The sequence below is a fragment of the Nyctibius grandis genome, chromosome 3, assembly GCF_013368605.1.
Source record: "Nyctibius grandis isolate bNycGra1 chromosome 3, bNycGra1.pri, whole genome shotgun sequence".
NCBI classification, from domain to species: Eukaryota; Metazoa; Chordata; class Aves; order Nyctibiiformes; family Nyctibiidae; genus Nyctibius; species Nyctibius grandis.
Genome location: NC_090660.1, coordinates 93,472,694 through 93,495,351, shown reverse-complemented (window position 1 = coordinate 93,495,351; position 22,658 = coordinate 93,472,694). Strand labels below are relative to the sequence as shown.

Here is a 22,658-nt window from a genome sequence, read left to right as displayed (position 1 = left end):
ACAGACAGCAACATTCGTTAGTGCGTACACCTGGGCCTGACCTCATTTTAATCTCAGTAACTGATCTGAAAGAAACCCTAAGTCAAGGAAAATAATGTTCAACTAATTGAGTAAAACGAATATTATGAATTTTTAAAGTAACAGACATAACAAAAGGTAGCTCATAAAAAGCTGCAGGACCACACCACATCACTATAGGGAGAACTGTCTGCTTAAGATAATAGGAAGTACTATTTGAAATCTAACAAACACTTCTATGAACTGTACAGCTATTACACATTTTTCACCTTACCATTTTGTATTCTTTCCAGCTTTTTTGAAAATCCAGACTCCCATCTTCTCGGTGCTGTATAACCATCCATCCTCCTCCAGCAATTTCCATATTGCAAAAGACCTAATCAGTAATAAAAAAAAAAGGCAATAAAACAAACTTGCATTGGAATCCTGTCATCTTAGGGGAAAAACTATTTGTGAATAACGGAACTAAGGAAGCCTGTTTTCCTATGGCTTCATGCCCTATGCCCTCAATGGTATCCTCAATCGCTTGATTATAACCGGAGCTCTCCTTATGTTCAGTGTAATTCTCCCACTAACGTTTCCTGTTCTTTCAGCACATTACCCAAGAACATCTGCCCATCATCCCCCTATGCATCCTCAGCTTTCCTCTTCACATTCCCTCCATGCTCCTTTTCTATTTTCTCTACAGTGCCCCTGAAATAACTTCCTTCCTCTTAACAAATAAGTATTTTTTTCAGTGATAATAATGTTTTCTATAGCTTTTAGCAGAGTGTCATTCTGTCTAAGAAAAAATCTTCAGGAATTCTTACAGAAAATACCCATTCAAGTAGTCCAAAATGTGGCACAGGTGAGATTATTCTGTTTTGCTTTGCATTGTAATGTTACCTACAGTACAGAGTGCCAGGCAGCGTCCCAAAACAGAAACAGCTGATCTCAGTCTAAGCTGCCTTACGGTTGACAGAAGACATAGACAGGAACAGGCTCAAGAACAGAGGTCTGTGCGACAAGCTCAGAAGTTAAGACCTATACTGAATATGTAAGATCATACCCTACCATAATTGCACTAATAAAATTCTAACTTAGATATTGAGATTCTGTATATTAAGGATAATTTAACAATTTTACAGTTTTGCTGAAACTTGATGTTAGAATACTGCATCAACTGAAATCTGTTAACAATATTAAATAATCCATATAATAACCAAAATGGATATTTAATTTTCATTCATTTTTCACTCTTCTTACATTATCCTTTCAAAAATATAGAAGGTAAATTATGAAAAAATGCAAATATTGCTTATCCATTCACTTTTCTTGGTACGTGGCAAGTGATAGTATTAATTTCATATTTTTGTATGACGCTTGATTTTAAGACCAGGCTAAGTTTCTCGGTGCTACTCACTCAAGCAAATTTTCCTGAGTTTCATTACCATGTAGTCATCCGTGCCGTACTGGCACTGCAGCTATCTTAAATTTCATTTGTCTGTGCTCTTGAATAGTTATATCCCTCTTTTTAAATAAGATGTCAATATGTAAGAGAGTTGAAGAGGTGTCATCCATCAGTTTAACTTTTGGCATTCACATCAACAAGAGTCAATCCATTCAGCATTGGCTGGTAATTTAAAGCTTTAAGTTGCTTTGCCAAATTGAAGGTTACTATCCAATTCAGTTAAATAAAAATTCATCCCTCAGTTGACTAGAGAACCATATTCTACCCTCAGGCAAATCAATTCCAAATCTTTCCTACTCATAAGCATTGTCATAGTAATCCTGTCCAAGTGCTTGTGCTTTTGTTTTAATTTGCTCCAGGCATGCTGAGTGAAGTCCCTGTGTAGGTACAGGAAGGAAACAGAACACCAAACAGTGCAAACATGTGAACTTGATTTAGGGTAACTGCAAAAAAACCCACAATTTGCTAGACAAATATTTTGGCCCTATTCCTCCTTCAGGGAAGACACTGTGACTCAAAACATTTATCTATAGGATTTAATTTCTTTAGTCTGATTTACAGTGAGAATTTCTAAATGATGAATTTACTTCCCTTATAAGTCATTTCAAGCTCCCGTGAATCCCTGCCAATTTTTAAAACATTAAATCCTCAACTCTATTAAGACTACTCATTTTAAAGATGCACACAAACAAATGATGGGGTTTTCATACTAAAATATAATAAAATACCTTTAAAAAGACTTCAATGGTTTCTGAATAAAATAGCAAATTAAAAGAGAAAGCTGCGTAGTGAAAGAAAGATTTACAGTAGCACATTGTTCACTAGCCATCATTGTGTGGTCTGGCACTTTCCAAGGCGGTAGACACAAACACCTGCCATATTAACAGGAGTGCCAAGCCGATTATAGATGTTCATTGTGCATAGCTCTAGCCAACAAATGTCCTGGACTGGCTTCTGTCCTAGACAAGGTCAAGGCACTCAGCCATTAAACAGCTTTTAACATGTTCTGATATTTCACCCTCTACCAGAAAAGGAAAGTATGAAGTGACTTTGGATCTGTATGCATCTTTAGATTCTGAGTTTATGGTCAATAATATAACCTGATTTAGGTTAAAAGGGCATCCAAAACATTGCACTCTTGCTCTTCCTTAAATTCATGGGTAAAAATGTTCAAGCTACTAAAAGGCATATATGAGATTATTTATACATGTTTTAACTTTATGGACTAAATTATTATAAACTTCATAATAATCATTTAGAGATCAGCCTGATTTTAAAATAAACAAAAGGAAAGGGGTTACCACATACTGGTTTTTAAGTGCATGCACACTAAGACATCACAAATCTACATTGTTGGCATGCAGCAACAAGATCAAGACCAGCCGTTTGAGAGTCAGGGAATGTGTATCTGCTATGTAGAAACCAAGCCTGAAGGTAACCATGCCAGGACAACAATCTCCACAGTATATGTGGCTAACATACACCTAATGGGTTGAAATTCTGGCAGATATGCTCAGAGAGACCATTGACACTAATTTGGTAGGAAGTCAACAGGCAGAATGTGGAGGGGAAGGAGTGCAGGCTGCATTCATGGCAATGGTGGCAAATGCTTTTGCAGAGCCATGAAGACCCAGATATATAGACCTCACTCGCAATTAATAACATTACATTTTCTGTGAAGTGCACCCAGAAGTTGGTAGAAGTCATGCTTGTGAGGCCATTAGAGGAAACAGTAAGACAGTCCAATACATTGATCCAAGGGGAGATACAGAGGTTCTGTGTGCACTTAGACCAGCCCACCTGGCCTACTTTAGCTCCCAAATGTGACATGGTTCCTTCAGCTCCAAAATGGTGCCAACCTCACTCCCACTGTTCCTCTGCTTATCAGCAGCCTCTGATTCCCCTGTAGCTGACCCCACCTCTGCAGGGGACTGAGAGGACTCTTCTTGCCTTGGCTCTTACTATGGCCTAGGGACAATCATTTGTCAACAGCATCAGGCATTGCACACATACACACATCAAAGTAAGCCAATTAGCTTCATACTTTAAGCCTATCTTTTTTTCTTCCCATCTCAAAAATATGGAATATTAAGATCCTTTTAAACAGAAATGAATCTCTAATTTTTGAGGCAGGGTTGGAAGCCAATGAACTAAACTAATGAACTGTTGAAGCTAGGAACATGAAAGAAAAATTGCAATCTAAATTAGTAAGCATATAAAAATGAGGCATATAAACGGTATGGAGCTGTAAGCACGGAGGATAATTGTCTCTGAATATATGAAGGTAAACCCAGCAAAATACTAGAAATGACAGTAACATTTGTATATATGACAATGAGATATTTTCTATTGAATGTCAGGATTCTAGTAAGTATCCCTTAGGAAATATAAAATGAAATTAAGGTATATTTTTGTGACCTGAAGTATAAAATTACTATAAATGAGAGAGTTGCCAGTGGCTGCAAGTATTACAGAAGGTAACAATATATTAGGCCTCTTAAGACACGTCAGAGTTGTGCATTGCATTAATCCAGATAACTAAGCTGGCTTTAAACAAGCGGGTATGTCTCCATGGAGTACAGATCAGGTTACTATCTCGGGTCCCAAAGTAATCTAACTGTGTCAGCATGGTGCTACCTCTGGGCTAATTAGTCCTGGCACAGTGCTGCACTGATGTGATTTTGAAGCTATCTCAGTTGGAGTTAGTTCAGCTATCTCTGCACAGCACTACCTTGCAGACTGTTAATACAACCTTAATGTCTGAAAAAACATCTGTTAAAGCAATCACACTCCTCCCGTGCCTGGGATCAACTCCTGCTGTGCTATTGCTAGGACAAGACAGGAACAGGTGGTAGCAGAAATGCCCCCAAGACTCTCCGCCCCCCATCCCCCACCCCCGCCGCCCCTCAATTTTCTTGCTAAAACAGGAAGCCTCCAGGAAAAAGTAATGCAATGATATCAGCTGAGTTGTACTGCCTGTATTGATTGATTGCAGTGTCTGCAAACAGGGATACAGCAGAAACACAGGGTGGCTTCCATAGTGTCACTGTCCTTGTATTACCAGTGAAGTGGGCTTAAGGTAAATATACCAGAAGCATCAGTGCCACAGTGCATTCAGGTAACCATTGTTTTTCATTGCAACCCAGCTTCGGGGGATGGTTTATGAACTTTAATAAGGCAAAGAAAAGCCACTGACAATTTGTACATTCAATTTGGACTTTGATGTTACATCTCTGTTCTGAGTTGAACAGCTTCTACAGAACTGCTTTTATTGTTGTCCTGTTCAGTAATGCTTAAAGGCGTCTATGTATTTTACATCATGTCAATTATTTTTCTGTTCACATTCACCAGAATTATATTGTTCTTTGCCCATAGCACTCTCCCACCTCAATTCTACTCATGATTTAATGAACTCTTAATTCCTTAGTAAACTATAACACCTTGGCATCTACAGGCTTCCAAAGGCCTCTAGTAAAACCAAATTCAATTTAGAAATAAGTTTTACATATCTTAATATCATCATAAAATGACTATAGACAATAACATCAGTAATATTATTGCCTTTTTCTGTTTGCAGGGTCACCATTTTAATGCAGTAAGAAGTAATTCTCCAAACACATGTGGCTCCCTTACTCCAGGTTGGCCCAGTTTCTGGACACCACTGTGTTTTCCTCTCCCAGGTAATCAGATCTTAGCCTTGTTGGGGACTGTTCCTAATAGTGCCCCATCAGAGAGACAGACAGCATTCCTCCATGTATTAGTTAGGCTTAAGTTATTCTCTCACGTTCCTAGCTTCAGCTGTCTCAGGTACCTCCATGTATTAGTTAGGCTTAAGTTATTCTCTCACGTTCCTAGCTTCAGCTGTCTCAGGTACCTTAGCACCAAAAGCCTTCCAAAGAATCAGTCTCCTTTACTGACTACTGTTTCATTTTCATCAAAAATAACTCACAAAGATCTTTTTTGAGAACAGGATTATATATGCTTCATCATTTCAAACAGTGTTAATATTCAGTATGCTGTGTTCTTTACAGTCAAAAATACTTTTCCCTGCTCCCTGCATAAGAAGCAAGATTTTTGTAAACCTTTATCTTTAAAAACTACTCATTCTACTATTTCTTTCTCTGTGCTACCAGATAATCCCCCATCTGCTTCTTCATTACAGCACTTTACTAATTCTTTTCTAAACCTTATTGTAGATTTATTTGCAGCCATATTCTGATTCAACTGAACTTGCCAAGTGGGAGGAAGTGAGTCAGCTATTGAATGTATGTTGGAACTTAGGAAGGATTTTCTGTCAGCAAGAAAGAAGAATGTCTGCAATAATACAGTTTATCATTTTCTTCACTCTATTGTATTTTTTTCAAGACTGAATACAGCCCAGGTTATTTATACCAGCACAACATTTTGCAGAATGAGAATTTCAATAAAGGCTTCAAATGTTCCTTTAAGGCCAGAGCAACACCATATTAACAAAAAAGAAAATAAAACAAATATTTACTTTACCTTTTTAGGATCTGACACGTTGTTAATATAAATAGTGTAGACCCCACTTTTGTTAAAACCAGATTGGTATACATCTGCACAGTCTCTGAAAGGCTTTTCTTCCTCTTTTTTTGCATTCTTTAGTAAAACTGCAAAACAAAAAAAATGTGATAATATAAGTTACAACAGCAATCTTAAGCATTTCTGCATCAAGGAAGTCCACTTTTGCACATGGTATTCCTTTTAAACATACACAGTAACAACTGTCCTATGGTCCTTACATAGTGCATTTGGTAAATTCTATTAAAGAACTAGTATGAAACCTTCAGACAGACAGCAGAGTAGGCACCAGTAGAAGTAAACCATGATGCAAATAGCTAAACAGCATCCTGTCTACCGAGAGGTGAACATCGCGTGTTCCTTCTGAGTACAAAGGTCTGTGCAGCTGCAGGTGTTGCCCCTGACTCAAGCTGTATCTGGGAGGTTGCCAAAGAATGTCCCAGAGATGGCACATGGAGGCGGACAAGCTTGTTCAGTGTTGTGATCTGAGAGAGATGCACACCTAAGATATCAACACAGAACCCTGGAAAGAAAGATCCTGTGCCTTTCCTCCATGAGGTACTGCCTTTTGAGCAGCCTAAGGGCTTGGGGCAAGGGAGCTGTTTGCTTAAGTTCATTTTTTTGGCAGAGAATTATTTCATCATTTTCATATCTACATACATAAAAGTTGTTAGTTACAATTATTGGAAAAAAGAAGAAAAATCAGTACTACTGAAGTCAGTTGTTTAGAGTCATGATTTATTGACTTTCATTTTGGCTCAGAATAGGAAAACAATGTTAGAACACCAGTGCAGATCTTGATACTGTATATTGCAGACAGACCACATATGAGTCTGGGCTGAGAAATCAGGAGGACGAGATGTTTGAGGATCCCAGTCTTGAACAGCCAGGAGATTCCCTGTAGAAGGAGTAACATCTGAGAGTGTTCCTTCACTTTCACAAACAAAAGTAGCGTGACCCCACACGATACTGAGGGATATGACTTCATTCCAACAACACATACTTTAAGCACATCAGTATTCCCATGGAAATCCATCAGTCTACTCAGATTCTTAAAGTTAAGCATGTCTTTAAGTGCTGTGCAGGGCCTGGGCCGGAACTTCATTAATCCCTACAATAAGGAAACAATATTTAAGTCCTCCAGACACAATCATCATCTGGTGACAGACACATCTTTTTAATTTTTGGCTTGAAAACGTGAGTTATAGGTACAAAAGGGACTATGCCTTATTCACTCTCAGTGAAGTGGCCTATGCTGCAAAGCTAGTGCTTAATGACAATGGTGTGTACAAAAGCAACGGCCTTGCACAGCGTGTGGGACTATCCAGGCCATGAGATGATATGCAATAAAGCCAAGGCTTCGTAGCTTGATATACTATCTCCCCATTGAAGACCTCAAAGCAGTATTATAGGATGGCAAATTTCTGCCAGATCAATTGGCATAAATACCGTTTCACAGATGGGGAAACTGAGGAAGAGAAAGGTTAAAAGTTTTACCTCAGTGATTTTGTGAAAAGGCAAAAATAGAAAAATAATGAAAATCCATCCCTGAACTGTAAGACTAATCTGCTCTCTAGGTAGGCATTTTACACATGTCATATTCTTTTTTCCCTTTTATGTGTTTTATTTGTTCTTTTACAATTTGATTTTAACAAACACAACCCCTTTACTTCTCCCTTTCCATGTATTTGCTGCATATTTATTATTTTTATCCAACACTATCAATAAAAATAAAACCTGGTTCATATACTTGCATATGAATTTCAATTGGAAAATCAATGGCTTTGAAACTTGGCTATATTTGGAAAAGGTAGTGCTGGCAATGCAGCAGGTGATGATGTACTACCACTTCCCTGTGAGATGGCAGGGAATGAGATCCTCAGCACGGTACGCATCAACAGTGCGCTCTCAAAGGTGCCTTTTTTCAGATAAGACCTAGAACTGAGGCCTTTACGGTTTATGTTAATTAAAAATTTCATGGTACTTTCTTGTAGGCAGATGGTGTTAGTATCAGTAGCCAAAGACTAACTTGAATAATTACCTGGGGCCAGAGCCAAAGTCTAGAGGAGTTAAAGCAAAGCCTCTCATTGATTTCAGGGGGCTTTAGATTAGATCCATTCTTCCTGGTCTGAATTTCTCTAATACTGTTGTTTCAACTGCAGACATCAGTCTCTCATCTAAAAAATGCATTTAGTTGTGCAGAGGCAAAGTGCTCATTTCCTTGAGTTTTAAAGTACTTATATTTTAATATCTATATATAGAGAGATTACCTTACCTCTATTTAACCATTATACACACATCAAAAACCACTTGGAAATAACTACTTAAGAGGCAATCATGGAAATTTGAATTTGGTTCATTGTTAAGTGAAAGTTAGACAAAAAAATCATGAGAATATCCTAAAGTCCATATTATTTAAATTTTAAACAAGTCAAGATTTTAATTCAGAGTAATTAGAATTAGATTTGAAAATAATTTTCTAAGGAGATAGATCTCTAGGATGCATACTTAGAAAAATCTGGTGAGTGAGACAACTAGGGAAGGCGTCCCACTGGACCTTTTGTTTGCAAACAGGGAAGAACTTGTGGGTGATGTGATAGTTGGAGGCTGTCTTGGGCATGGCAATCATGAAATTTCGATTCTCAGAGAAGTAAGGAGGGGGGTCAACAGAACTGCCACCTTGGGCTTCTGGAGGGCAGACTTTGGCCTGTTTAAGAGCCTGGTTGGCAGAGTCCCTTGGGAGGCAGTCCTGAAGGGCAAAGGAGTCCAGGAAGGCTGGACTCTCCTCAAGAAGGAAATCTTGAAGGCACAGGAGCAGGCCATTCCCATGTGCTGAAAGAAGAGCTAGCGGGGAAGAAGACTGGCCTGATTGAACAGAGAGCTTTGGCTGGAACTCAGGAAAAAAAGGAGAGTTTATGACCTTTGGAAGAAGAGGCAGGTGACTAAGGAAGATTACAAAGATGTCGTGAGGCTATGCAAAGTTAAAATTAGAAGGCCCAAAGCCCACCAAGAACTTAATCTGGCTGCTGCCGTAAAAGACAATGAAAAATGTTTCTATAAATAATTTAGCAACATAACGAGGGCTAAGGACAATCTCCATCCTTTATTGGATGCGGGGGGAAACATAGTGACAAAGGCTGAGGAAAAGGCTGAGATGATTAATGCCTTCTTTGCCTCAGTCTTTAGTAGTAAGACCAGTTGTCCTCTGGGTATCCCACCCCCTGACCTGGAAGACAGGGACAAGGAGCAGAATGAAGCCCCCATAATCCAAGGAAAAATAGTTAGTGACCTGCTATGCCACTTAGACACACACAAGTCTATGGGGTGAGAAACTGGCTGGACAGCTGGGCCCAAAGGGTTGTGTTGAATGCAGTTAAATCCAGTTGGCGTCTGATCACAAGTGGTGTTCCACAGTGTTCAGTATTCGGGCCAGTTTTCTAATATCTTTATCAATGATCTGAACGAGGGGATAGAGTGCACCTTCAGTAAGTTTGCAGACAACACCAAGTTAGGTGGGAGTGTTGATCTGCTTGAGGGTAGGAAGGCTCTGCAGAGGGATCTGGACAGGTTGGATCAATGGGTCGAGGTCAATTGTATTAGGTTCAACAAGGCTAAGTGTCGGGTCCTGAACTTGGGTCACAACAACCCCATGCAACGCTACAGGCTTGGGGAAGAGAGGCTGGAAAGCTGCCTGGCAGAAAAGGACCTGGAGGTGTTGATGAACAGCCAACTGAATATGAGCCAGCAGTGTGCCCAGGCGGCCAAGAAGGCCAACAGCATTCTGGCTTGTATCAGAAATAGTGTGGCCAGCAGGACTAAGGAAGTAATTGTCCCCCTGTACTTGGCACTGGTGAGGCTGCACCTCAAATATTGTGTTCAGTTTTGGGCCCCTCACTCCAAGAAAGATGTGGAGGTGCTGGAGCGAGTCCAAAGAAGGTCAATAAAGCTGGTGAAGGGTCTAGAACACAAGTCTTATGAGGAGCGGCTGAGGCAACTGACATAGTTTAGTCTGGAGAAAAGGAGGCTGAGGGGAGACCTCAGACCTTATCGCTCTCTACCTGAAAGGAAGTTGTAGCGAGGTAGGTGTTGGTCTCTTCTCCCAAGTAACAAGCGACAGGACAAGAGGAAACAGCCTCAAGTTGTGCCAGATGAGGTTTAGATTGGATATCAGGAAAAATGTCTTCACTGAAAGGATTATCAAGCATTGGAACAGGCTGCCCAGGGAAATGGTGGAGTCACCATCCCTGGAGGTATTTAAAAGATGAGTAGATGTGGTGCTTAGGGACATGGTTTAGTGGTGGACTTGGCAGTGCTGCGTTACTGGTTGATCTTAAAGGTCTTTTCCGATCAAAACAGTTCTATGATTCTAAATACATTTTTTCCTCATTCTTAAAGACTAGAAAAAGCACAATAAAACTGCTGTTGATGTAAAATATGGACAGATAGGTATTCCCAATTCCTTCCATCGTTCCTCTCAGTATCAGACAGCTGAAATACCTGAGATCACAGATGTGTTCGTTTCCTATAGACTAAGCAACCCAATATCCTTCTTTTGCAGCAGTCGGTTTTATTCAGTGAACCACTCTAGCCAGCAGATGGCTTTCCTTGGGTGTCTCTCATCCCCCTCTCAGCAGCTGATGCTCCCACTGGAAAGAAAGCTCAGCTCCTTGTGAAGGAGTTGAACTTTTACAGATTGCAGCATAATATATTAAGCATGACAAGCACAAAGTTCAGTTTTTCATAATATATCAGACTGCAATTTGCAAGAACAGCCCAAAGTTATCAGAAAATTAATACTCAGGAATGTTACTAGTAATGTTCTTTTAGGTTAAAATATGTTTTTTCTATGGTTTGCTGTTGTTTTTCTAACTTAATATTCCATACAATTTCCAAACCACTTCTACCTACTATAGCTCCAGACTGTTTTTTCTATAACATTACATAGACCTTGAACTTCACCAAGTGAAGTTCCTGAATGATCCATTGGCTCACATATGGGAGATGTGTAAGTAATTTTTTTTAAAAAGTAACAAGGCTCAAATAAAGTAGTTCTAAAACAAAATATGTAGCCATTACATTTCAAGATCTTAATTGACTTTACACAGATTTGTAATGTTAGTTTAACTATTTTCAAATACAGTGTTTATGCCAAAGTTTTATGTACCTGAAGAAAAAGATAAGCCTATGTCAAGCAAAATAATATTATCATTTTTAAAACCTGTGTGCTTAGCCAAAATTTGGAACCCTGGAGGGGCTTTTTTATTGCCTTTTCTGGATGAATAAACTGGTGCTGAAGTCATGCTCCTTTGAAGCAATGATGCCTATGTGGAAAATCCTGCTTTCCTGAACAGAAGGAGAATTAACAAGAGAAATAAGTTCTTTCATTGCACTTCTAAAAGTCTTTTGGTCAAGTTTTATCCCAATAATTTTCTCCTTGGGCTATGCTACCTGTGTTCCCCTACTTGATGAATTGTTTCTTTCAGTTATCAGTCTTTCAGCTGTTTCTTTTCCTAGATGCCATGGATGATGATTTGAGTCTAGGCAATACAGCAGGTGCCATCCATAACTGCCCAGAGCTCTGTCAGATGGTTGCTCCCATGTAGAGCCAACAGCCCTGGCAGTGAAACTGCTCTGTGGCCTCATGGAGGAACAAGAACCCAAATCAATGAGGTTTCTGCTAAACCAGAGGCTGTGAACTGCCAGGGCTGAGCAGATGTTCTGCTGCTCCTACTAACAGGATATTAACCTTCAGCAGAAAGCCAGGGTCGGCATCTGAGGTTGTAGCCTCTTAGTTTTTGTAGAAAGGGTTACTGGAGCTTGCAAATGAGAGAGCTCAGATATGTAGCGACTTTTCCCAAAGCAATAGCTAGGGAAAACCCTTACCTGATTGTTAGTTGTGTGTGCCTCTGTGTAGGGCGAGACTATTTTTCTGCTATCAGTCATGAAAACAAGTCAATAGTAAATGAGTTTACTAGTTCCTAACAGCTATCACAAAGGAAGAATGCCTGTTTTTCTGCCTGGGTTTAAAGAAATACAAACTGACTACTAAGAATAAATAGATTCTGAAATATTTAGTAATCTGAAGTTCTCCTCTAGGAACATGAAATTTAAAACACACAATATTTAATTTTTTTCCTAGCTATACAAAAATTATCTAATCTCATCTTTACTAGAAAAAAAAATTAAAAATAATATACTTGATTTTTTAAATTGAGATTGATGATTGGTTTTGAGAAAATGAAGTGGTTATCTCATTGCTTTTCAGGTTTCTGTCAGATATTTGATGAATGAATTTGCAGTTTGCCTGCAAGCAATAAAGAATGTTAAACTGCAATTCATTATGTTGACTGAATCAATAAAATCACATTCATATTTACTAAATTGTTTAAGATCTGAACTGCAATATTTGTGAAATCATTTGAGACTGAGTTAATCACTAGTGTCTTATGTCCTTTAGTGATACTGCCAGCAAATGGAAGGCAGCTGTTGGGTTTTTTTGCCTGATAGTGACTTATTTGGACAGATATGCAGACATTTCTGTAGTGTCTTAGTGAATTATTATATTTTCATTGTTTTAGTGTTTTATTTAGATGAATCTGATTTTCTTATAGGACTTAATAATCACTGTACATATCAAAATGCATTTAAAAAAATTCTTCATGCTTTTGAAGCCAGGAAGTAAAAGTCTCTCTCCATATCTTATTGGCAAAGAGAATTGATCTAAATTTTAGCTGCTCTATCAGAAGCATCTGAGGTGAAAATTTCTGTCCCCAGATGAGCAGCTTCTAAAAAAACAAAAAGGAGAAGTTTGTAAACTGATGGCTTCTGCCTACAGCTGTAGCATTCCAGGACAGGGTCATTCAAGGACTACCAAATGGTAGTTTCTGTTGCAGAAGATCTAGATCCAGACTGCAAATAAGTTTTGCCTTGATCTTGTCATGGTTCCAGACATATGGTGGGGAATCCTATGTTTCTATAAGAGACTCTGTATCTCTGACCTCTTTCCCAGCCATTTGGGTGCAGCTGCTGTGCACCACCACAGTTCCAGTTATCATGGCAAACAGCGCCTGGCTTGCGAAGAATCAAATCAGGAACAGTTTGCTAATGTTATCAAAAGGATGTCAGTCAAATATCCCCAGTGAACAGGCCTGGAACATGGCCCATACATGTATATATGTTCCCAGACTTAGCAGCAGGAACCACAAACAGATCTGACAGAGAAAGGGTGAAGATTATTTTTGTTTTGAGGAGGAAAAATATGCAAAGAGTTACAGCCACTCAGTTTTTGCTGACTTACAGCCAGAGGTATGGTCTGTTTTTTCAGTGGCCTAGAGTCTCCACTTGAGAACAAACATTAAACTGCAACCTAATAGCTGGCTGTCATGTGCAACTATTGCCTGCAACAAGACAACCCTGTGACAACACAGTTGTGCTGCAAATCTTACACAAACTACAGGGAAAGGCACAAACCTGGAGGCCGACTTCAAGTCAGATATGCTCTCCAGATAGACACAGTGTTGCCTACAAACTAAAATGATAGCCGTGGAAGAGCACACTTGTGTCCCTGTCAAAAAGGACTTGAAAAGTGCATTTTCTGGATTCTAGTCTGTTCAGGTATGTAATACATACTATGTGTTTTTCCTCTCCAAAAAGTATTTCTGGATTATTAAAACTACCACCGTCACCCAATATAGCCAATCTGAAAATGAGTTAGAAAATTACAATCTATTGAGAGTCATGAAATTAAAAAATATTGCAGTTACTTGTTATTGATAAAACATCAGCAACTTTTGATGCATCTAACTAGTTAAGTAAATGTTTTAAATGTGAACTTATATGCACTTAGTATCCAAATCTATGTTATTATAAAGACAAACTACCACTACCTCATTCAAAACTTTCTCCAATGTCATCTTTATTTCCTCCTGTATTAATATTATGTTTTATTTTCATCTCCACAAAGTCTGAATATCATGTTAAAAAAAAAGGAGGGGGATATTAGTATGAAAGCTGCTTGCACATATCTTGGAGTTCAGCAGTCTTCTCAGGTAAGTCATTGTTTGTGCATGCTTGTGTACTCACGTTTACTTATTAGGGAGATGAGAGAAACTTTAGGACTGGAGTTTGGACACATATTTTCCTTCCAGCAAAGTATGCATTCACTAAAATGCGTTTCAAAGTAATATTTCTTTGCGAGATTGCTCTGAATCTGACTGACAAAAAGAGCTGGCCAAAGGCAAACTGGAAAAAAAAAAAGTTCATTTTGACATACTGGAATAAAATATTTCTGTTCTGGGAACTGTTGCTCCATAATCAAGTTTATAGATTATAAATTATCAGATTCTAGTTTATAAAACTTTACTGTCAAAACTTTATTGTCAAGGCTCCCATTAATCCCAAATGAAGTTATGAGAGTGGCTATACCAGGTTACATTGCTGCTCCAGCCTCTCCAGTGTCCCATCTCCAGCATCAGAGGCCCTAGAGGTCACGGGGCTTCCGCACCAGACTTGATCTTTTAACCCTCACTGCTCTTCTATTTTCTTCTGTGCTTGCACCCTCATAATTGCTTATTTTCTCCTTATTTTTTTTCTCCTTTAGGCCTTTCCCTCCCCAGGAGGACCCTAAGGTTTTGCAAGGGCTGGGCTAACACCTGGAGCAAAAGAGAGTCTTCAATAGGAACAGATGTCCAAAGCAGATGACTGGAGAACAGCAGAACAACAGGCAAGCATATCCAGGAATTTACAGCATAGGCGCTTCCTCTGCCAGATATAATATCTGTATATTTATAATATCTGTATATTTAATCGGCTTTGAAATAATTTTCTTCTACTATTTTCTCCAGTTGCTTTTTTGAAGCCACATGAATTTTAATCGTTCGCAGCGTCCTATACGAAGGAACTCCATACAAGTACCATGTGAAGGACATTCCCCCATTGTTAGCTTTTAACTTGTGTATTTCAGCTGGTGACCCTTCATTCTTGGCTGTAAGTGTCAGTAATTGTGCATCGATGCTCTACAAGCCACCTACAATTTCAACTGCATTCTCCTTCTATTATCTTCTACGCTGCCTGAAGTATCTCTGATATGCTTAATGAATGCTATTTCACATCTTTGATCATCCGTCTTTGTAGCTTTTTCCATCTTTTTTTGTTTCGTTTTTTTTTTTTTTTGAGACGTGTGGTCCAGTATTTCATACAGTATTTGAGCACATAATGAATTATACTGTGGTACAATTTTTTCTGATTTCCTTTCTGTTCCTTTGTAATAATTTATAGAACACTATTTTCATTTTGACCATTAATAGGCAAATAGCAGCTCTTGTGTCTTTCATTCAAGATTTCCTTGTGAGCTTACCTTGAACTTATATGGGTATTTTAGAAGGTGGGAGAAAACATGAGCTCTAGAACTCCTTCCTCAGGCACGCTCATCTGCTGAATGATTAGAATGGAAAATGCTGGCCTTCATTTAAGTGTTCAGAGTTTATGGCAGTATAAGTACATATATGTATACACACACATTTTTAATATCTAAAGGAACAATCAGTCATAACCCATAATATAATCCATAATATGGATTTCAGATCCATAGTTTTAAGGTGGGGATAAAAGAGAAAAGGTGTAGCCATTAGATGCCTCACATTAACATGTACAGAAATGTTTTAGCAGCTAACAGAATATTACTTTTCCCTCTCACACACCCTCTAAGAGTCTGAAGTAAGAAAGGCAAACAATTGCATAGCAAGAGCACTCAAGCTATCCAACTATGTATTAAATAAATCATTTAAAGCAGAAGTTCCCTCCTGTAGTGCTGCATGAATTGACTTGGTCTTGGAAAACAGCGTTAACGTAGTGAGCTTTCACCCTCTCCAGGGCATAATTATTTACTGCCTAATAAATTATCGACAGTTATCAAGTTTGTTTCACAATAAATCCAGCCTTAGTGACTGGTAACAACAATAATACTTCGATTCACTGTGCATTTGAAAGACATCACTTAGGAATACCATAAAGTGGTCCTCATTAGTGAGCTGAAATAGAATGCCTTATTGCCCATTTACAAAGAGATTAAGACACTTAATTATCCAGCTGCAATATAGTTCCTTAATAGTTTCTGTTTGAGACAGCAATTTTGTGAGTAACCAGCCATTCACTGGGAGATGAGAACTAAAGAAGTCTTTCACAAACTGCTACAAGGGAAATTAACCCACTGGCTTTGTTTAATATTTCTAGCGTCCATATTTCTTTAACTGTTTTATATTTTTTCCACACAGGCACCCTAATGTGCATTTAGTGTTTCCAGCTGAAGAATGGTAGGCATACAAAGAAATTTTTCACTAACAAGCCATTTGAGTGACACCAGTAGCATTGTTAGTTGGTTTATATATGCTGATATCCCTTGTAATGTCTTGGGTGTGAGTGAATAATACCATTTTCACAAAACAGAGTGAAGAGGGGTTTGGCACTAACGTGTACTCTGTAAATGAGGGTGGGTAATTGATTTCAATATTAACAATCAAGAATTTAAATGTAAAAATATGTACTTAAAGTATTCATTTTTCAGTACTAATAAATATTGACCTCCTGCTGTGACCATCAACAAGTTAATAGGGATAATTATGGGAATCTCCAATTCTGTTTTGAAGAGTTTAAGTGTTTTCTGACTGACATAAACTTCAAATGCTCCACATTCAAATTGACTTATTTCAGTAATGAATCTCTATTAAACCAAAGTCTGACTTGATCCTACCTAATACACTTTTTTGCATTTTATGTTAAGGTATCCTTGCCTGAGCAAGGTATGAAAATAATTTTATTTTTAAATTATGATGATTTGGAATTAATATTGTTATTTATTTAGTTTTAGAAAAAAAGAATATAAAATTAAGCTGCCCCAATGTAGATACTGATCATATAAATAGCAGCACTAATATCATCACCCTTTAACAGATAATATGGAGAAAAAAGGTACTTGCAGATGCAATTCACCTCATCCTAAGACAAGCCACTTGACAAAAGTGTCTTTGTTGACTCTAAAGGAAGTCTAGACCAAGACTCTACATCTACACTGTAAATGTTAGGTGAGTCAGGTGAGGCTGACCCCCAAAACCCCTTACCTGAGCTTTCAGAGCATCTGTGAAAAATACATTACAATACAGAAAATCTCCAAGGGAAACAGGAAGTCTATAGCACCTGAACAGAATAAACAAGAAATACAAACTGAAGCTGGTGCTGATGAGTATGTTTAACTGAACATCTACACAACTGTACAAAGACAATCTTGCCTCTGACTGCAGCCCTGTAGAGCTTTCCACCTCAGTGGGACCATATGCTCAGTTGGATCCAGCTACAGTAAGGGTAAGGGGACCTCTCTTCCATGGCACTAAGTGCAAAATTAAGATCCAATTTTTCGCCAGCTTTCAAAATATAAATAAAGGCAGATCAAAAAGTGGAATGCATCTTTATAATAGTGAGCTTTTTGACATTTTCTGATAGTGATGTTCTGATCTCTTTTTAAACTAAAGGTATTTCTGTTATTGCTTTAAGATGTCTTAAAAAAAGGAAACTGCTTGCTCATAAAATCTCTAAAGCAGGAGGAAGTAGAGAGAAACTGAGCAAATGGATATTTTCTGTATTCTCGAACACACATACTGTCAAACTTTGCTGAAGCTATTTGCTTTGAAACCTTTGGTGATCAAAGTACTTCATGACAGAATAAGATAAGTGTGAAACACCAGATTCAGGCTTCAGTGCTCTGGTGTGGTCACTCCAACTTTATCAAGTCTGTAGTTTTTAGTTCATTCTTAATTAATATTAAGAAAAATAACAATAAAAAATTGGAATTCATAGATGAAAAGCATCATGTTTTGTTTTTACATTGGTAATAAAAATGCAATTTCAGGTAAAAAAAAAAAGTCTGTCACTTTATTCATGCATTCTTTTCTCATGACCATGTTTCAAGCACACTCCTGATCTACCTCAGATCTACAGCTTGCAGCCAAAGTTGGTCAGAAAATTCTGTGCCTCTAACAAAACTCTTTTTTTGTTTCTATGCTTCAGAAGAAAAATAATGAAGTGACTGATATGCCGTACTCTAGGTTTCTGCCTCACTAGTTATGTCTCATCATGTTGAATAAAACCTTAGCAGTGTCAAGGATGAGGTAAAAAGAGGAGGCAAGTGTTTAAGGAATGAAAAGATATAGTTAGGGAAATGGTACCAGACAAAACATGCTGTCACCTCAAAATATATCTCAGATGAGATATTATTCTTTCTGTGCACAGAAAAAAGATTACCAAGAACTGTATCATACAACCTTACTCTTCTACACTGCTGTCTAAAATCTATTAGATTTAAATATACTGGTTATTGTATTCCAATATATGGCTGAATCATTATAATATAGAAAATTTTTCTTGCTGAATACAGTCCAAACATTAAGATTTAAAATTACCTTTCAGAACACCTGAATCTGCTGTTCTGTCCTGGGATTCCCACTGGGATTTTTTTTTCAAATTCTGGCTTGTATTATATAAGGTGTCTTTGAAGTCTTTCTAATGAAGTAGGCCAGCATCACTGCTGGGGTAATTCTGCTCATGTCAAAGGAGTTTCCCTGTGCCTGTAACCTTTGGGTCATTTCTTTGAAGTTCTCGTTCTATTCTCACTCTTTTCAGCATAAATTTTAACATCATAACAACTGTGGTCTAAGAAGTGGAATAGACTACTTACTGATTAATGTTTTGAATAAATTAATTGCTATGCCTTTTAGAAGCATGTATTCCATTAAAATAAATTTTTGGACATATTTACTTTTCCTGCATTATTTTCTAAAATATAAAACCTACCCACAAGCCAGAAGATTTGTACCTTTTCAGAAATGCCAGACCCACTAACCGTGTTATTTACTTCATGAACTCAATAGGCACTTCTGGGGAGGTAAATTCCTAGCATATATGTGTATTATTTTGAGAATTAAGCTTAGCTTCTTGTCAGCATTCAAGAGGAAGTTAATGCTTCATTTCTCTGCTACTAGGAGGTAAAAAAACCCAGACATTCATGACAAAGCTTACTCTACTGTTCCATTACTCCTCTGAAGTATACAAGTTTAGACCAAACATTTTAACAAGGTATGTTATTATGCAGTCTGACAGACAACATAAAAAAACAGAAAAGAAAACTAAGTTTATGGTCAAATATACTTTTCCATTGAATTTTTACATTCCCTTATCCTGTGGGTAGGAGTACTCAGGCAGCTATCTCAAGTTATGCAAATTAATGTTAACGCAACAGACACTCTAGATCTATTTTCTTTACTGGAAAACAAAAGGACAATGTGTTTGAAAATGTATGTGACTTTTGACTGGGCATATTTTGTGACATTTGGCTTGAAGCATTATTTCCCACTGGACTAATACAATTTCTGAATTACTTGTTTTGAACTTATATACACTTCTTTGACGATGATGTTATCTATTTCTTAACATAATTTGTAGTGCATTCCTTGTATTTTTCTTTTTAAGTAATATTTGTTATTACTTAAAACTATAGTAACTATAAGTTACTACTACTTAGCACTACATACCCTTTTCATAAGTAATATTTCTAATGTGGAAGCTTAGAAAGTCTGTCACTAAACTAGCTACTGTGTTACAGATTTATTGCTTGACAGTGACAGCAATGTGACAAAATGCTTTATCCATCCTCAGACAAATAATATTCAAAGTATTGTGAGGAATGAACAGTTTAGAGAAAACGATAATCACAAAATCTTTTATGACCTTTGCAAAGAATGATGTGGTGTCTATCCAAATCTTATCTTCTACAGGTAAAGGACTTCTATAGCCTTGGAGATAGTCGTGCAATATCTCTGTGGTAATTAATTAAGTCTTCACCTCAATGTTTCTATTTCTCGGTCTTTTTCTTTGGAAAAAATAAAAGTTTCAGGCAATTAGCTATGTTTGAATTTGGAGACTACTTAACCTTTAAAAAGTTTCTTTGCATTTTCACCATAACGAACAATCATTTCAATTGGAAAGCTTGTGTCTGAAAGTGTTGCTTTTTTAGAAATTCTATTTTAGAAATGTATTGGTAGCTGCTGCCAAGATTGTTACCCCTGCCTAAAAAATACATAAACAATGTGACAAATCTATTTAGCCATAGACACAGGCCAAAAGGGAGATATGTGAGTCCCCACAGTATCTTGCATATATTTGACTTTCTGTAGGCTTTGTGACCTATTAGAATGTCAATTTTAAGGATTACATGCAACTGAAATTCTAGAATCACTCACACTTGGACAGAGGTGGGTGGTATTTTGGAAACCAAACTCACAAACAATTCCAAGTTTTACGGGTGGCCCCCATCACAAAACCAGTCTGTACCAAAACTGACACAGAAAGTGGGATCTGGATTTTGTATTTAGGTCCATCTGTATTTTAAAAATTTATCCTTTGTGTGGCTTTTACTTTTTTCTCTCTTCCTCATTTGCCTTTATATCCTTCAGAAAATCTTTTAAAGTTTGTCTAGCTACGGTGGAAGTACCAAAGCAGATTTTTTAGGGTTGTCATCGAGTACTAGGGACTATGTTAGGCAAGCTTCTCAGAGTGTAAAACTAAACAAAAGCAGTTTCTGTTCAACCCTGTCTCTCTACACTGTTCAGCTACATTATTCACAGGCTCGTAGCAGGCAAACTTCTGAAAGTTTTCCAACTTATTTAAATGAATCTAAAAATAAATCTTCTGATATGATTATGTCATTACTGGAGGAAATTCATCTCATGTTTTGTAATCAAAAAACAATGGTTATCACCAGTTCGTTTGAAATAATGTTGTTTAGCTGTATTATTATTATTTTATAAAAAAAAAGTTATAAAATTACTAATTTCAGTTTCACAAACGGGAAAATCCTGAATACTATGACTTTTAAAATACGGTTTTTAAAAATACATATGCATACATGTGATACAAAATATATCTACTTACATTTTAAATTTATGGTTCAAAATCCAACAAAGCTACTTAAAGCCATTCTCAAAATATCATAGGGTTTAGTCTTTGCAATTCCTCTCAACTCTTGTGTTCATCCTTAGGAAGTTACTGATCTTTGACAATCTGGCCTTCTAGTCTTGATGCCTCACTTAGGTTGTGCTTCCTTTCAAAGATGAGTGTCCCTGGTTAAAAGCCTGAAGTTTTTAAGGGGACCTATCCTTTGCTAGCTCTTCAGCTTTCTAATAATTCAAAACTCTTTATCAATCTCAATGATATCTAGCAACTTTAACTTAATCAAGTACTATCTTTTATCAATGGAAAATATCTCTCAGTGTTACTGGCTCTTCCTTTTCTCCCCACCATTAGTTATTTTGTATGCTTCTGTAACATCATCCTACTGTTGCGTTTAAGGTGTGTTGTGTTTAGCAGGGCTAATTTGGCAGAAGTTAAACCCCCTTGCATTCCAGCGTGTCCTCAGATACCAGAGGGGATGGGGGTGGCTGAGCTTAGCTTCTGAGCGATGCTCGATTTGACACTTTGGATTTTGGCTGAAATAGGCAAAAATAGGCACTATCAGTCTGGCTGCGTTCAACAGCTAATATGTTGAACTAACACAGGTCCTGCAGGGCCCAGTCATGGTCAATGAACTAACACCGTTACAGATTATGCCATGAATCTGGGCACGTCCACCGAAATAAAAGCCTAGTGACCAGTTCCCCAGGTAAGGCAATTTATTTGAGCAACAGATAGAGATTCTTTTAGATTGCCGGTGATGAATACACTGTCTGCAAAGCATGCTTAGGTACCTATGAACGTATATATGTTGCAGGATGACTATATAGCGCTATTAATATGATTACAAATACAAGCTTGATTTCTAAGTTTCCCGGGGAAGCACCTGGTATAACCAAGTGTACGAATCACAGAATCACACAGAATCACAGAATCAATCAGGTTGGAAGAGACCTCAGGGATCATCGAGCCCAACCATTGCCCTTACACCACCACGTCAACTAGACCATGGCACTAAGTGCCATGTCCAGTCTTTTCTTAAACACATCCAGAGATGGTGACTCCACCACCTCCCTGGGCAGCCCATTCCAATGTCTAATGACCCTTTCTGTAAAGAAATTCTTCCTGATGTCCAACCTGAACCTCCCCTGGCGAAGCTTGAGGCTGTGTCCTCTTGTCCTATCGCTAGTTGCCCGGGAGAAGAGGCCAACTCCCACTCCACTACAACCTCCCTTCAGGTAGTTGTAGACTGCAATAAGGTCACCTCGGAGCCTCCTCTTCTCCAGGCTAAACGACCCCAGCTCCCTCAGCTGTTCCTCATAGGTCAGACCCTCCAGACCCTTCACCAGCTTGGTCGCCCTCCTCTGGACTCGCTCCAACACCTCAACATCTTTCTTGAAGTGCGGGGCCCAGAACTGAACACAGTATTCAAGGCGCGGCCTCACCAGTGCCGAGTACAGAGGGACGATCACTTCCCTAGACCGGCTGGCTACACTATTCCTAATAGAGGCCAGGATGCCATTGGCCTTCTTGGCCACCTGGGCACACTGCTGGCTCATGTTTAGCCGGCTGTCGATCAGCACGCCCAGGTCTTACCCAATGATGTCCCTATGGCTGGCAAAGAGACGTTCAGCCTCTTGACTGATCCTAGAAG

The 22,658-nt window shown here is 38.2% G+C and overlaps 1 protein-coding gene across 1 annotated transcript in view; it reads right to left on the bottom strand.

Annotated features, from left to right (window-relative positions):
- ANGPT1 (angiopoietin 1) overlaps positions 1 to 22,658 on the bottom strand; it is a 198,477-nt gene that overhangs the window by 58,561 nt on the left and 117,258 nt on the right. The window contains exons 5-6 of the mRNA XM_068396654.1: positions 5,972 to 6,099; positions 293 to 394 (exon numbers count right to left, since the gene is read on the bottom strand). Coding sequence (XP_068252755.1) covers positions 293 to 394; positions 5,972 to 6,099 — 230 coding nt within the window. The remainder of the gene's footprint in view (positions 1 to 292; positions 395 to 5,971; positions 6,100 to 22,658) is intronic.